The following is a 17270-nucleotide window of genomic DNA, read 5'->3' on the forward strand; positions in this document are numbered from 1 at the left end:
AAAATAAATAAAAATACAAAGAAGGGAAATACAAAGAAGAAACTCATTTCCTATGGTCTTACTAGCAAAGATGATCATTTTTAGCATTGCAGAGTATTTCCAGGCAGTATGTATGTATGTAGGTATTTTTAAATTTTCCTTTTTTTTTCACTTTGACAAGAACCCACAGTACGTATTGAATCAGGAGTTGGTCCACAGAGCTGCTTCCATGCATCAGGTTTAGGATGGTGTAGAACTGTAGACAGGTGCCTGTCACCCTTGGTTCCACATCCCATGTGCAGGAAGAGCAGGGAACTGCAGTATAAGAGCAGGGTGGATCTCCTTACAGACAGTCTGCATTTAAGTTCCTTTTCCCATACTGCCTTTGGGAAGAAGTGCCCTGTGGGTGTGCATAGGTCAGATTAGATTCCATGTTGCACAATAAAGCTAACACACAGAATACCTTCTAACAGGCTGGCATCTTCTGGGCTCCAGGCCAGGGTGTTTAGCTCTCTCCTGTTGAGGTGTCCCCGAATGGCCTGATGGTTTAGTTTCACTTGGAGGCAGAATGCTGTGCCCTCAGGGCCACAGTCCCTACCTTCACAGAGTTAGCAGGACCCATCTTTCAGCATCTCCTGGTAGATGGAGTTATTGGGTAAATTCCAGAGAATACTCAAAGAACCCAGAGTCATCTGCCTGGACAGGGCTTCCCAATTGCAAAGGTGGTCTGTCCATCACTTCATCTGCTGGTCCAACTGTGGGAAATAGCCAAAGCCCGCCTCTCACATTTGCCACTGACCAGGCATCCGGGGTGCTGAGGTGAAGTTGCATTTTACAGTTGGAAGCTGGCAAATTAAGTGACATTCTTCTTCACTCTCTCCCAGAGGCAGAAGGAGCAGAGGGACGTTGCTGGTGTCTGAGAACACAGGCAGCAGCTGGACCCTGGGTCCTGAAAATTGAAGGGAAACATGCAGAGCTGGTTATGTAGCCTGTGCATCTATTCCATGTGCCCCATTCCCTAGACATGCAAAAAAAGGGGCAGCCACCTCATCTCTTGTGCCCCCATGATGGTGGTGCAGGGAGACCTTGGAGCCCTGAGCTTGAAAGAGCACATTCAGACCTCTCCCATCTGATGGGTGGACCAGGATTAAGCTGGCCTGTGGAGTTCTGTGGACTAGACTTAGAAATGGACTCTCTAGTCTTCAGAATTGCTTGAATCAAGGGAGTACATTGAGCTCCCAAGAAGTCATAAATAGCAATTGAATTGGATTGCAAAACCAATGGTCTCAAAGCATCTAGGGATGCTGTTGGGCTCAGACACCTAAAACTTGAAGGAGACGGGAGGAGGAAGAGTGGGTCAAAAGGGGATGGAGATCAGTCCAGCACAATTAACTGGAACGCGCAACACTGCCTGCTTTTAGGCGCTGGTTATGGCACTGGGCAGGGATAGGCAGCAATGTTTAAAGGGAAAAGATAGGTATAAGCTTTGATTTTTCTTTGCCACCCTTGATTTCTTTTTATTTGCCTATTCTGTGTTTATTTATGCCTATCCTTTTATTTTAACTCGTGTCATTTTATTTTAGGGATGTATTTTATAAATAGTAAGTCAATGACTTATTTATAAAAATAGATCACCTGTTACTTTTTAAGAAGGAAATTTGATCATTTAGGGGTTGTTTTTGTTGTTTCCAGAACTAAAGAGGAGAGTCTTATAACACAACGGTCCCCAACCTTTTTGGCACCAGGGACCGGTTTCGTGGAAGACAGTTTTTCCACGGACTGTGGAGGGGGGAGATGGTTCAGGTGGTAGTGCGAGCGATGGGGAGCGGCAGATGAAGCTTCGCTGGCTCGCCTGCCGCTCACCTCCTGCCTGGTTCCTAACAGGCCACAGACCGGTACTGGTCTGCGGCCCGGAGGTTGGGGACCCCTGTCCGTTTTAAAACGGACATTTTAAAAGACTTTAACCCTTTTCATATTACTGTATTATTTTCATACTATTGTTTTTCTCATTTCTATTTAATGTGTGTATGTGTGTGATAGAGAAAGTGCTATTGGCTATGAAGGAATGCTTTGCTTTATCTTCTGCAAAGAATAGAAGATAGATTTAGTTTTGAATTTGGCTACTATGCTACATTTTGCAAATTTCTTAAGCCTGTATTTATCTAATTGTTAAAGACAGAGAATTATTTTTCCCTTGGAAAAGACATAGTTTAGTGCTTTTTAAGCTCTTGCCCCTCCTTTTAATTCTTTGATATTTTGTTCTGGAATGATGCGCCCTGCATTCTAGTGAGTCTTTAGGATTATATTCTGACTCGCTAATCTTCCTTTCAACCATAACCAATCTAGGGTTTATCCTCTATATCAGGTTGCTCAAAGACATTTTTCTGTGCCTGGTAGTGTTCTTCAGTTCTCTGCTCTGGACCCTTTTAATTTAATTTTTTTTTTTTTTCTTATCAAGGTGTTGAGATTGAATGGTTAGGTGAACTCCTCCTGCATTCTGGTTTATGAATGATATTTATCTTTAGTTTTCAGAGCTGTTGTGTACTCCCCCCACTTCGGAGTTATTAGTATCTTAAAGAGAATTCAGAGGAGGAATTGCTTGACACTTCGTATTACTCTGCCATCTACCAAGAAGCCAACTTTGCTTTAATTTTTAACAGAATGGAAAATAATATTTATTCTCCATCCTGATGTCTCTTAGCTTGGTGACACTGGAGTGGAGGCCGTGGAGGAGGGCAGAGAGAGGGGCAAATGTAGAGTGAGGTTCATACTACAGTGGTAAACGTTTCTTTTTTGTGGATTGCAGGGCATATTGTATCAAGCATGAGAATACATTTTATTTCTTTGTAACCTCTGTAATTCCCTTGGACCATTCTTAAAAGTGTATCTCCAAGAAGAGGTAGCTTCCTTTTCTCATTTTTCTTTGTCTCGCTGTAGGTTTTCACTGGCATTTTCATGGCTGAAATGTGCCTAAAAATCATTGCGCTGGATCCCTACCACTACTTTCGTCGAGGCTGGAACATTTTTGACAGCATTGTTGCTCTTCTGAGCTTTGCAGAGGTGATAATAAATAGTATGTGTCCAGGAAAACAAAGTTGTATATCACTTCGTTCCTTAAGAGTGGTAAGGCACTTTCTTTCCTTCTTTTTTTTTTTAAGAGGCTGTCAGGATGATAATCCAGTTTAACCAGCTCGCTGTTTATTTATTTATTTATTTGGTTGCACCAGGTCTTAGTTGCGGCAGGTGGGCTCCTTAGTTGCAGCAGGCGGGCTCCTTAGTTGTGGCATGTGAACTCTTAGTTGTGGCATGTATGTGTGGGATCTAGTTCCTTGACCAGGGATTGAACCTGGGCCCCCTGCATTGGGAGCGTGGAGTCTTATCCACTGCTCCACCAGGGAAGTCCCATACTGAATAACTTATCTGACAGGATTGAAGAGTCTTGAGTGAGTTCAGTAGCTAGTTTGGATTAAACTTTACCATCTTACCTTAACCTGAGAACCAAAACTGCACTCCCCCTCCCACCCAGGTCTTTAATACCTTTGTGAGTCCCAAGGGGTCTTCTCTCAGGTGAACCCCTACTTTCCTCCCTCTCTCTCCACAAGATGATCCTTCAGGCAACCAGATTCAAAATTGTGTCTTCTGGTATCAGGACTCTGCTCCTTGCTTCGTGTACAACCCCTCCAATGATCTCTTCCCCCACAGAGCTCTGAGCCAGGCATCCTCACAGCTGGGCTCACCAAGGGGGTGTAGACTACAGAGCCCATGACGGGGGTCGGGTGCTGCCTGCAGGTGTTATCTCACAGGGTCCCTCCTCATTGCTGCCAGTACCACATTCCTTTTCTGTAGTCTTTGCCCTCCATCCACGAACCATTGGAGGCATCCTGGCAACCTTTGCCGAGCACCTGATATGTACATGAGGGAAGGCTCAAAGGTGAGGAAAGCACTGCCTTCAAGGAGTTTGCAGTCTAGGGAAGATACAAGACAGGCCCAGAAATGACCATGAGGCATAGTGGAGTGTGAGAGACCCCACAAGAGGTATGGACAGAAATCACAGAGAAATCACATGTGGGAGGGGAATAGGGAAACCACAAAAGGTTACCTCTTGTCCCTTTTCAGAGATTTACTTTTTTTTTGGCATGGATAGGATTTCTAAGCCTGTAGAATAAGACATTTGATTCAGTTACTTAAGCATACATTTTATACTTGGCATATGTTAGAAAATCACACTGCTTAAAGTCAGATGTTATTAGGCTGCTCCCTAAAGTTTTATTGGTGCTTGGGTGAGCAAAATTACATTTGCTTTACTATTGTTTAGGCTTATTACAGCCATGCTGTGAGGCAAGGAGCTCTGTGGCATTGCCTGTGGATAAGAACAGAACCACAGTTTCTCCCTGAGATGCCCTCAGCTCCCCTCTAAGTAGACAGTGGTGGTCCTTCTCTTGTGATATAAGTCTTACTGACCTGCAGTATCTCCCCACCCCGCAAACAGTTGATACTTAACAGGATTGTACGTTGGAGTGAAACCACTGGTTTACGTTGAAAGTTAATATAAGAAATAATCTATGAAACTAGTTGCTGTGTTGTTTCTAAGGTTGTTGTCTCCTATAAGGTCTGTAAGTTTCCATGGAGAAAATTTCTCGTGGAAAAAGAGAGTGTGTCTTGACTGGCTGATTGCCTTTTCTCTCCTAGGTACAAAACATCATGTTACTCTTGTCATCGTTATGAAGTTTAGATTCAAACCTGTGACCTCAAATGTATAATACAGGAGTTAGCAAACTTTATCTGTAAAAGGCCAGATGGTAAATATTTTCAGCCTTACAGGCCATATGGTCTCTGTCAAAACCACTCAGCTTTTGCTATCGTAGCACGAAAGTAGCTGTAGACAGTAGAGAATGCATGTGCGTGGCTGTGTTCCAATAAAACTTTATTTATGGACATGGAAATTTGAACTTCATGCAATTTTCATGTGTAATGAAATATTTTAAAAAATTATTTCCAACCATTTAAAGATGTAAAAAACATTCTTACCTCTCAGGCCATATAAAAGCAGGCAATGGGATGGATGGGCCCTGGGGCCAGAGTTTTTGACCCTTGGTATATTATATAGGGTTCCAATACATTCATTATATTTAATAAACATGTATGCTCAATTCCACCATCATGATCCCAAAGTCTTTATCATTTAAAATATTAGACCAAAATATTCCATTTTTAAAACAAAAAGTAGATACAGGTGACTATAGGTTGGGACATGGAGTTGGTGACCATGTTTAGGATGGATCTGGCTTTGAAAAGATTTTTGAAAGTTGTAAATGCTGTGGTTTGGGAACATGTCATTTAAATTATAGCTGAGCAGATGGAATTTGTTCTTAACTGGCTTTTCTTCCATTTTTGTTTATTGTCTGTTTTTACAGCTGAGGGTCTTCAAGTTAGCCAAATCCTGGCCAACTTTAAACACACTGCTTAAGATAATTGGCCATTCCGTTGGAGCCCTTGGAAACCTGACTGTGGTCTTGGCCATTGTGGTCTTTATTTTCTCAGTAGTTGGCATGCAGCTTTTTGGCTCTAAATTCAATTGCATAAAGAGTAATTCAAAGTCCCATGATCCTGCCGTCCCATGTTTACGACGCTGGCACATGGGGGATTTCTACCACTCCTTTCTGGTGGTATTCCGCATCCTCTGTGGGGAATGGATCGAAAACATGTGGGAATGTATGCAAGAAGCTAACCAAGCACTGTGCATTATTGTGTTTCTGTTGATCATGGTGATAGGAAAACTCGTGGTGAGTGTCTTAGTTTTGTTGTTGTTGTCATTGTATTAAATACATGGACTAAACAAATGCATTGGCTTCTTTTGTAACACTTCACTAGTGAAAATTGTTACTCTAAGTATAGTATTATAAATGTAATGTTATATAATATTTTAAAATGTGCATTTGAATTTTGTTTGAAGACAGTACGGTAAGCATGAAAGAAAACCTTGTCACGTAGTGCTCATAAAGATGTCCCAATGTCTATCCTACTCCAGGTGGTTATTCAAATCGCCATTGATTGGCCGAGGTAGGGGTTTTTGACTTAATTTGTTCAATAGATGTAAAGAGATGTCCACTGAGGAAGGTTTCTTGTTGTTTAAAAGAAGAAGAAGGAGGAGGAGGAAGAGGAGGAGGAGGAGGAAGGGGGAGAGAAGGAGGAGGGGAGAGGAGAAGAAGGAGGGGAGGAAGGAGGGATGAGGAAAAAAAGTGGTCCTTTTACTTCCTCTGGACCTTTTATGACCGTGACTCTTGGTAGAACTGCAAACATTATGCAACCATGAGAAGAACTAAACTAAGACAAAGTAAGCACTGAGGAAGATAGAGGGAAGGTGGAACCAACCTATTGTCGGGTCATGATTGGTCCCCTGTTTAAAACGTTTCAAATATCTTGTCATGTGACATTTTCTTATTGTGTAAGCTGCCCTGAGTCTGTTACTTGCAGCTGGAAACATGGCTATTTATGGAGAGGCTAATTAGGTGTACACCAGTGAGGGTATGAAGAGACAGGAGACAGACAGGGATACCTGAGCATAAGATCTTCAGAATTGAGTTGGGGCTATCATGCAAATATAATTAACAATCCACATAGAAATAAAATTAACTATCCTAAATACCTAATAAGTGATGTTGATAGACAGTAAGACATACGAAAGATCAGAAGGGCAGGGTATCACCCAAGGGAGTGGGAAGGGAGCACTAAGAAAGGCTTTGTGGGAGACACAGTACTGGAGAAGGGCACTTAAGAGGTAAAGAGGACTTAGCAAATAGAGGAGAGCTTGAGCAAAGATCCAGACTTGGGAATTCTCCTGGTGAAGCTGAGGAAGAGTGACTAGACCCGTTAACACCCACAAGACACTTCTCCCAGAGAGCTGTATATGTTTGAGCTGGCAAGAGCCACAACAAAAGAGATTTTAAAAAGCCTGCACAAGTATACCATCTCTCAAATTGTGCAGACAGGAGAGGACCTCATAGCACAGCAGTCTTAGACATCAGACCCATATCCCTGTGGGCAATTCCAGAAAAAGTCCAACCTCATGATTCTGGCTGATCCCCAAGGAATATCCACTTTTGATTTTGCCACATGGTTTCACCGTTCAGCCTTACACTGGCCAGGGTCTACAATACGTGCTGCTTACACACAGACAGACTGGATATGGCTGTCTGCACCCTTTAACTTCAATTTTTCTTTTGTCTTATCTTGATGTCCCTATTACTTCCTCAGTCTTCTCTCCTTTTATTTATTTTATAGATGAACTTTCTTGGGAGGCAGAAGGACATAGAACTCTCATTTGATTTTGTTTTGGGTCTTGGGGAAAAGTTGTTGTGGAAACCTACTGTATTCTTTCCTTTGCTAAATTTTTCATTCTCCTTATGTCCCCCCTCCCTTTGCCCCTTCCCAGGTACTCAACCTCTTTATTGCCTTGCTGCTCAATTCCTTCAGCAATGAGGAGAGAGATGGACACTTGGAAGGAGAAGTCAGGAAAACCAAAGTCCAGTTAGCCCTGGACCGGTTCTGCCGGGCTTTTTGTTTTGTGATATATACTCTTGAGCATTTTTGTACCAAGTGGTGCAGGAGACAACATTTACCAAAGCAAAAAGAGGTGACAGAAGGCCCTGAGGCAGAGAGCAAAGGTGTCATTCCCCTGGTCACAGAGATGAGAAAGGGCCCAGAGACCTGGGAGGAGTTTGGTGTACTGACTTCCACACCAAAGACCTTGAGTGTCGGGCATGATCGGACTTGGTTGGCCCCACTAGCAGAGGAAGAAGATGATGCTGAATCCCCCGGTGAAGATAAGGCACAGCCTGTCACACAACCTGAGGCTGGAAAACAGGTATGAAGGTTCACACATTAACTTAGAGGTTGTACAAAGCTAGAGTTGCCATGGGGCACTGGTTGCCTGCCCTGTTCTGAGCACTATGCAGAGATGATAAGGGTATAAAATGTGGCGGCTGCACATCCGGGGCTGGTTCTAATCATGGTCCTGCACATGTGGCACAGGTGGGAGGTGTCAGAGGAGTTCAGAGGGGAGCACGATCAGAGTGGGCTGGGGCAACAGGGGAATCAAGTGCCTTTGGTTGAGCCCTAAAAGAAGAAGTATAGAGTTTGAATTGGCTGAAAGGTGAGAAAGGGAGTGTGGAAGGTGAAGTGAATAGCACAAAAAGAGATTTTGTTTCTTATGAATTGCCTACCACCCTGGGAAGGATCACTTAGCCATAGCTGCTACCCCTAGTACTCGGAGGGACAGTAGTCTCTCATCTCTCAGCCTCCCTCTTCCTGCATGGAACCTCTGCCCTGCAAACTAGCTGGAGTAAGGGTGATCAGGGCCCCAGTATTCTCAAGCTTTTGAACCTGGAATAGAGTCTCTGTCCTATGAGTAGAAACTGAATTGAACAAGGAAATCCAATGTCTTGGCCACATTCACCAGAAATTTAGCCTCTTCAACTCAGAGTTGGAGGAGATGAGAAAAGTTGGTGACCTGCACCTTCTGGTGAGATACATATCTCTTGATTGGGAGCTGAGGGTAAAGGGAGCCCCATCTTCTTGGTCACATCTGCCTAGAGTGGAGCTTCTGTCAAACTGAGCTGGGGGTGGGAAGGAAGAGAGCAGGTCATGCATGGCTCAAGTGACATAGACTCCTGCTGTTATTACTGAAATGTGTAGATTTTTTTAGTAAATATTTCTTCATTTGCTGTATGCCCTTAGGACAATTTCCAGAAACTTAAATGATTTTTTTATGAATATTTTCCACCACTTATGTTAATTTTCCTGTGGAGCATGTCTGCAGAGCTTCTTACTTTACCATCCAGGAAGCGAAATTCTGTATATCTTTTTTAAATTAAATTCTAAACTTGTTAATTTTAATGATGCTTTCAGATTACTATACTAATTTCTTTTTTTTTCTCAAGTAAATTCACCTCCCTGTAGCTAATTTTTGAGGGCTACTGGTTTTATGTTTGTCTCCTCATACATTTTGGAGTGTGAATTTGAAAGCTCATCTTTGTGGGAGGATCTGTCCCTCTCTTTGCAGTCTAAGTTCTGTGGTATCTTTAATTGACCCTCCTAGGGGATCCATTTCAGAACTAAGTCTTGTATTGCCAACTTGGGATTCTTGTCTAATAGTGATACTGGGCATTTTGCAGATCCAGTCACTGAACCAGTGGCTCCCTTTGCCCAGGTCTTGTTTCTGAGGCTGTGCTTCCTCCTTCCTCTCTAGGTATGCAGCTTTGTATAATTGTAATCCCAAACATTGGCCACAGCTTCTTTTATTTATTTATTTATTTATTTTTAACATCTTTATTGGAGTATAATTACTTTACAATGGTGTGTTAGTTTCTGCTTTATAACAAAGTGAATCAGCTATATATATACATATATCCCCATATCTCTTCCCTCTTGTGTCTCCCTCTCTCCCACCCTCCCTATCCCACCCCTCTAGGTGGTCACAAAACCACAGCTTCTTTTGACTTTCTCTCTTAAGTGCAAGAACTTCAACCCAGCCCACAGTTTCAAGCTTTGGACATAACTGTGGTTTCCTTCCTCACACGGGGCACTTTTATTCACCATTACCTGCTACATGCTTTAAATTGTTATTACTTTATATTTTTGTTCTGTGTCTGGTCCATAGATAATGTGTACCTGTTTATTGTGTGTATATGTTCAAAGGGGAGAAGTGTTCTTAAATCATGACCTTACAGTGTCAGATTCACAGGAACCCTCACATAGATTTTAGGATGAAACCTTCACTTAAGGTGTGACTTTGCATATCCTTCTTGGATTTAGCTGCAGGTCATAGGACAAAATTTATTTTTTATTTTTATGTTGTGATATATTTTCATATTTTCTTTATGTCTTTCAGTTACCTATTTTGCTAAGCCAACCCTCTGTACCAAACAGAGTAAAAAATTATTTTCCAAGTTATTCTTCTAATATTTTTATTCATCTATTTTTACATCAGAACATCAAATGATTATGGATTTTAATTTTTACTATATTCTGACATTGTAATATTTTTTCAGGGATAACTAATTATGCCAGTACCATTTATTAAACAATTTATTATTTTGCCATTGAATTGAAAGGCTACGGTAAGTTTCACCTCTTAATTATTTGGTGAATTTTGTATCCAAACCGTATTGTTTTGATTATATTACTTATGAGTAAGTTTTGTTATCTGTTTCCTATAGTAGTGTTCCAGAATTATTTTATGTTGAGTTTTTCCAGGATCAGTTTTCAAAAGTAAAACGGAAAAGGTTAATAATGTAATAATTTTCATGACAAACAGAAAACCAAATAGAATTCAAACTTGTTTCATCTCAAGTGAGATGTCCAGGAGGAATATTAATTCTACTTGGGGTTTCTCAGTGTCAGGCCAGTGAACTCCATCAGAAGACCAAGGAGCCCACCAGTCCAGGAGCTCAGAGTGTGGAAATGGACATATTCTCTGAAGATGATCCTTATCTGTCGATACAGAATCCCCGAAAGGTAATTTTCCCAGGGTGTTCCCAGAAGAAACATGGCTCATCCATACACCTCCTCCAAGATAGCCACTGTGGAAAAATATCAAGATTAGTACAAAGCAAACTGCCAGAATTAGATCTTAAGCAAATGTCTAGGCCAGGGTTTCTCAACCTCTCCACTATGACATTTGGGACAGGATAATTCTGTGTTATGTGGACTATTCTGTGTATTGTAGGGTGTTCAGCAGTACTCTGGCCTCTACCCACTAGATGCCCATAGCATCCCCCCACTGTAAAAATAAAAAATGTCTTTAGACGTTGCCAAAATGTCTCCTAAAGGGTAAAATCAATGACATTGCCAAAATGTCTCCTGGAGGGTAAAATCAACGAGAACCACTGTTCTAGGCCTATTATTCTGGGAGTTGAGGTAGCTGACGATTTCAGTCTCAGTAAAGTAGCATCCTTCTCATCACCTGGCTTCCATATTTGGAGTTAGTCAGCAGATCAGAGGTAAGATTTGGAGGGAGGAAAAGGTTGAGGTACTGTGTCTTCATGTGCCTTATCTTTCATCAGCCAATGGAGAGCAGTTAGAGAATTCTTTCCTGAAGTCAGGGCTGGTCAGAACATTTAGGAAAGAACGCAACAAGAGGTATACTTTCTAGACACCCCTCATACCTTTGCCTAGCTAGTTTCATGCATAAAAAGTCATAAAATAAGGTATTAGGTATTAACCATGGTGACAGAAGGTGTTGGAAAGTGATTCCCCCTTTCCTTTGTTCTGATGTACAGAAGTCTGATGCTACGAGTGTGCTCTCAGAATGTAGCACCACTGGTCCACAGGATCCCTTTAGGCGGGTACTTGAAATGGTTCCCAAAAAGGAACCAGAGAGATGTTTGCCCAAAGGTAAGTGGCAGTATTCCTACATTCAGTTCATGGAATATTTCGATGGGATTCTGTAATTCTTTGAAGATCTATGGTTTTGTTAGATGCCTTCTTTCTACTTCTACTGGAGACAAAAGTGAAGAGTCTTCCCTGGATTCTTGGGACCATTTCAGGAAATTCTTGATTTAGGTGGGGTCAACTTGTACAGCCCAACTACCAGGGTAGAAAATCTAGAAAACTTTCCTAGAAAGCCCACTGGGCCAGTATTTTTGCCACTTGGTAGAGTTCCCAGTACATCAATTGTCAGGATGTACTAGAGGTCATAGACCAAGAGAACTTGACCGTAAGTCTGGGGTTGACTAGAGCCCTTGCCAGGCCCTCAACTCATCTCTCAAGATTTTTCTCTGGGAGCAGGGGTCCAAGATGGTGGCGTAGGAAGACCCTGAGCTCACCTCCTTCCATGGACACACCAACTCTACACCTACTTATAGAGCAGTTCCTCCTGAAAAAGACCTGAGGGTTGATTGAACAGCTACTGCACATAGAAAGACCACATAGAAACGGGTAGGAAAGACGGAGACATGGTATCCATGGGAATCCCACCCCCAACTTAGTGACCTACAGTAGGAAGTAATATTGCTGCTGGGCCAGAGCACAGACTCACCCACCTTGGGATGCAGCAAGAAAACAGCAGTTTAAAGGGCATCTAGACTATACTGGAAGGAAATCCATGTACTAACCCTAGAGCTTCTGCCAAATGAGCAGGGAAGTACTGGAGCCCTCTGTGGGGTCAGAGGCACCAGAGAGCGCCTTTGTTTGAGTCACCCCTAGAACCCCCTGGCCCTCACTCACTCGAGCTCTAGCTACCCCACCACGGCAGCCTTTGCCTCAGCACTCCCCAGGGACTGACTCCAGCCCAAGCCTGCTCTAACCCCAGCTGCCCCCCAGCTGCCCCGCCTGGGTGGCCTTAGGAGGAGTGCTCCCCAGAGATTGCCCCTGGCAAGCTCCAGCCCCAGTTGCCCTGCTAAAGCTGCCAGGTGCAAGCCATCTACACAGGGGATACTCACACACGAGTCCACTCCTTCGAGACCAAGATAGGTAGCTGTTTCACCTAGTTCATAGAAACAAAAACTGAAAGTCATAATGAGGAGATAGAGGAATGTATTCCAAATGAAAGAACAAAATAAAACCTCAGGAAAAACCCTAAAGAAACAGAGGTAAGTAATTTACCTGATAAAGAATTCAAAGAGATGATCATAAGAATTCTGACCAAACTAGGGAGGAAAATGAACTTCATCCCAGTAAGAACTTCAACGAAGACTTAGAAAATGTAGGAAAGAATTGAATAATACAATAATAATACAATCCACACCAAGACACATTATAATTAAAATGTCAAAAATTTGAATATATTGTGCCAGTCCCTTTGCTCTGTAAAGTTTCTGCTGAAAAATCATCTGATAGTCTTATGGAGGTTCTCTTGTATAAAGCTAGTTCTTTTTCTCTTGCTGCTTTTAAGAGTCTCTCTTTATCTTTAATTTTTGACATTTTAATTATAATGTATCTTGGCATGGATCTCTTTGGGTTCATCTTGTTTGGGAATCTCTGTGCTCCCAATCTCCAAACTTGGATGCCTGTTTCCTTCCCCAGGTTAGGGAAGTTTTCAGCTATTATTTCTTCAAATAAGTCTTTTGTCCCTTTTCTCCTTCTGAGGCCCCTATAATGCTAATGTTAGTATGCTTGATGTTGTCTCAGGGATCCCTTAAACTCTTCACATTTAAAAAAATTCTTCTGTTTGCTGTTCTGATTGGGTGATTTCCACTACCCTGTCTTCTGGATCACTGATTTCATTCTTCTGCATCCTCTATTCTGTTAATTCCCTCCAGTGCATTTTTCATTTTAGTTATTGTATTCTTCAGTTCTGATTGGTTCTTTTTTATATTTCCTATAGTTCTATATCTTTGTTGAATTTCTCACTGAGTCAGAACTGGCACATTATGACTCCTATTCTGCTCTGTTGGCCAAATGTTGTCACATGGCTAAACCCAGATTCAAGGGGTTGGAAAAAGACTCCACCTCTTTAGTTGGAGGATTTGCAGAGTCACATGGTGTGTACAAGGAGGGGTGAAGAGTTGGGCTATTAATGCACATGTATTATAGACACTAATGATAGTGATGCTAATTCCTTGCAGGCCTGGATTGCTGCTCTCCATGCTGTACTGTGGACAAGAGAAAGTCCCCCTGGATCATTTGGTGGAAACTGCGGAAAACCTGCTACCAAATAGTGAAACACAGCTGGTTTGAGAGCTTTATTATCTTTGTGATTCTGCTGAGCAGTGGGGCACTGGTAAATTATCATGGTCTTGTGGGGACATTGGGGATCAAGGCAGCTGGGTGGCTTCATTCTGACTTGGCCCCTCGCGGGGTTGTGAATGTGGGGAGACCAAGAAGAAGTGGGATCTCTGCTGTTGTATCCCCTTAGGGGACAGGGTTTTGCACAACAAGTTCTGGAGGAATGCTACAACTGGGAAATCCCCAAGCCAAAGATGCTTTACCTGTGGGAAGGATGACCCAAATTGGCACTTTTTCTTTCCTCCTTCCTTCCTTCCTTCCTTCCTTCCTTCCTTCCTTCCTTCCTTCCTTCCTTCCTTCCTTCCTTCCTTCCTTCCTTCCTCCTTCCTTCCTTCCTTCCTTTCTTTCTTTCCTTCCTTCCTTCCTTCCTTCTATATTGGCTGCACCACACAGCATGCAGGAACTTAGTTCCCCTACCACGGATTGAACCCATGCCCCCTGCAATGGAAGTGTGTAGTCTTAACCACTGGACTGTCAGGGAAGTCCCCAAATAGGCACTTTAAAGTGGCTATTGGAGTCTTGCCCTTGACTCCAAGTCTGTCCATCATTCCTGGAGGATTTCTAGACATTTTCACTGTATCCTACACATTTCCTCCTCTAGATGGCAATGCTCCTATTCTCTTTTTTCCTGAAGACCATAGTGCTGCTTTCTAAAAGGTAAAACATTAGGAGGAGAAGTCAACAGGGACCAGATTAGGATATAAGTTGCCGTGGTATTTTTCACCACTCATGATCCCTTGAGAGGAGAGACAAAGAGATACCACTTTATGTGTATGACAGATCCTTCTAAATTGAGGTATGGTGTGATTTCCAGTGAGGTTTGGAAATAACTGAATCCATCAGCCTCCCTAGCCATATAGTCATAAACTCCTTTCTGCTCTCTCTTCTCACCTTGTAGTCCATCTTTCCTCCTCTGCACGTATATACCCACCTTGGGCAACAGTATGTTCTCTCTTATCACCTACATGTTTCTCTCTCTCCCTCCCATTATGTTCTGTGTCTCCTCTTAAAATGGCCATAATATAAAACTAAATTCTCTTATTATTTGTCATGTCAAGTGGAATGGAGTACTGAGCTATCCCTTATGGATTTAGAGTCACAGAACATTTCACAAGTTGCTAGGAGGGACAAAGACATGTCTTGTTCCTACACCCCTGCCTTCCTGGTTAGTGCTTTACACCTGTGTAATCTCTAGGTGAAAGGAGAAGAGCACACATGGGGGCCCACCAGAGCCTGTGATCAACAGACATCCCCATTTACCTGCTTACTGTAATATAAATTATCACTGAAACAAAAAAGAAAATTTCCCTAAGACCATCCCAGAGAACTCCCTTGATTAATTTTTATCGCTCACCCTGTAGGGTTCCCTGTAATCTTCTGGTGATTACATCTCACCAGCTGTCTACACTTCCAAAAGATAGGGTTCTTGCATTTATTCCACAAATGGTCATTGTTGTCTGCCATGCCCTGTGTTAGTCAGTAGCAAAGCAGTGGTGTTGTCACAAGGTCACAGACACATACCCCATGCACTGTGTGAGAAAACTTATAATCAGAAAAGTAGCAGAGGGCACACAATCCTCTTAGTTCTCATCTGCCTTCAGATGAGGCAAGCATAGCCTAGGCAGAGTGATACTGAGCACACAATGCAGAGGGTTCCAGGAGAGGGACCCAGGCCCTGTTTCACTACACATATTTATAGAGAAATGGAGACAAGAAACATCTAGTCCCTCACCACTGTATGTAGTATATGAACCAGCAGCCTCGTATCACCTGGCAGCTTATTAAAAATGCAGAGTCTTGGGCCCACCCCAGACCTGCTGAATCAGAACCTAGGTGATTTGGGGCTCATTAGAGTTTGAGAAGCTCTGATTTGGGCAACTACTTAATAATGGGAGCTTCCTGGATTAGGAAATGGCCTAGTTATATTATGGGAGCTTCCAAAGCTCAGTTGCTGATATCAGCCTGCTCTTCCATTGGGCAAACTCAGACCTGCTGAGCCAGCTTGTTGCTAAGTTTCCAAAATGAGAGAGGAAATGAGCTTCCAACACCATTCAGATTTGTCTCTCCTCAAGAGGCAAACAGACAATCCCTGACCTTCAGGAGCTTGGAGGCTAGTAGGGAAGACAGATGGAGTCCAGGCAATTATAGACCAGGGCCATAGTGATACACTCAGAGAAGCAGTGGGTGACATAGAGCCATGTAGGATGGCACCTAACCTATTCCTGTGGAAGAAGGACAGTTTCCTATAGAAGATATAAGCTAAGCTGAGATCTTAAAGGCTGACCAGGAGCCAGTGGGGCAGAGGAGGAGATGAAGGGCCTTCTTCTGTCAAAAGCCCACTTGGGGGTTGGAAATGAGACTGTTTTATTCTTTATTCTTTTTCCCTAGGGTTGTGGGACTGTGAGATTACCTTAGTCCCTGACAGCAGGGCTGATTTCTTTCTTGCCTTCATTTGGCATTGCCTGCCAAATGAGTTGGCAGGTTTAGTGCCTCTTCTCTCTTTTCTTTCATCCTCAGTAACACTGTAAAGACCAAAAGGACAGCTTATACCCTAGTAATATAGACCCTGAAGAGTCACACGCACACATACTTCAGGTGAAGGAAATGTTTGGATGTAGCATGGAAAAAGGTCTCTCCAAAAGCTTGGATATCTAATTTTCATAAATTACACTTAATGAAGTTTAATTTTCAAAGTAACTTACATTGGGAGCTCTAGCCCAGTGCTTCCCAAACTTTTGCAAATCATGGTTCACATACAAAATGATCACATATGTAGGGAACACTGGGGTAAACGGATAATGCTGTTTGTGGTGGAAGATGACGAGCCTCAGGGTTGGCAGGATCCAGAGTGTGGGCTAAGGTGTTTGGACTTGATGCTGTAAGCAACAAAGAGCCACTGAATAGAGCCACCCAGGTAACTAGGGGGATGAGAGAGATGGTGTATGCCACTGGGAGTTTCTGGAAAAGTTGGCAAGATATTGTTGGCAAGAGTTGAAAGGATTAGGAAGACCAGGAAATAGTGTGGTGAAGATTTTTTTGGTAAATATTCCAGGAGCCAGTGATGAGAGCCTGGGGAACTATAGTGGCAACAGAAATCTAGAAATAGGATTTTCCTTCTTCTGGTTTTACTTACTCAAGGAATTGTTTCTATTGGAAAAGTTCAGCCTTAATACCTTTTGAGCAAAACCTTGTCACCAAGAGAGGTACTAGTTTATTCAAATAAGGAAGAAAAATAAAAAGTACAGTCAGCAGAGAGTTCAACTTGGCCTTTGGATGTGCTTTATCATTTCAGGTATTTGAAGATATTTACCTTGGTACACAACCCAAAGTCCAAGCAATACTTAATTGTACTGACAGTATTTTCACATACATTTTTATCTTGGAGATGGGTCTGAAATGGGTGGCCTTTGGATTTAGGAAGTACTTCACCAGTGCCTGGTGCTGGCTCGATTTCATCATTGTGATTGTAAGTTTACCATCTCTGTGTCTCATGCAGGTGGGGATTGAGGCGGGGTGGGTAGGAGTGGAGGAGGGGATCACATGGGAGCTGCTTTTCCTGTGTGCCT

At 42.6% G+C, this 17270-nt stretch overlaps 1 protein-coding gene across 7 annotated transcripts in view; it reads left to right on the forward strand.

Annotated features, from left to right (window-relative positions):
• Nucleotides 1-17270, forward strand: part of SCN11A (sodium voltage-gated channel alpha subunit 11) — a 155457-nt gene that overhangs the window by 80905 nt on the left and 57282 nt on the right. For all 7 annotated transcript variants that reach the window (XM_082413722.1, XM_082413719.1, XM_082413723.1 and 4 more), the window contains 7 exons: nucleotides 2917-3102; nucleotides 5394-5762; nucleotides 7412-7843; nucleotides 10375-10494; nucleotides 11259-11373; nucleotides 13545-13699; nucleotides 16997-17170. In XM_082413722.1, coding sequence (XP_082269848.1) covers nucleotides 2917-3102; nucleotides 5394-5762; nucleotides 7412-7843; nucleotides 10375-10494; nucleotides 11259-11373; nucleotides 13545-13699; nucleotides 16997-17170 — 1551 coding nt within the window. The remainder of the gene's footprint in view (nucleotides 1-2916; nucleotides 3103-5393; nucleotides 5763-7411; nucleotides 7844-10374; nucleotides 10495-11258; nucleotides 11374-13544; nucleotides 13700-16996; nucleotides 17171-17270) is intronic.

Source organism: Balaenoptera physalus, assembly GCF_965194825.1.
Source record: "Balaenoptera physalus genome assembly, chromosome: 11".
Taxonomy (NCBI): Eukaryota; Metazoa; Chordata; class Mammalia; order Artiodactyla; family Balaenopteridae; genus Balaenoptera; species Balaenoptera physalus.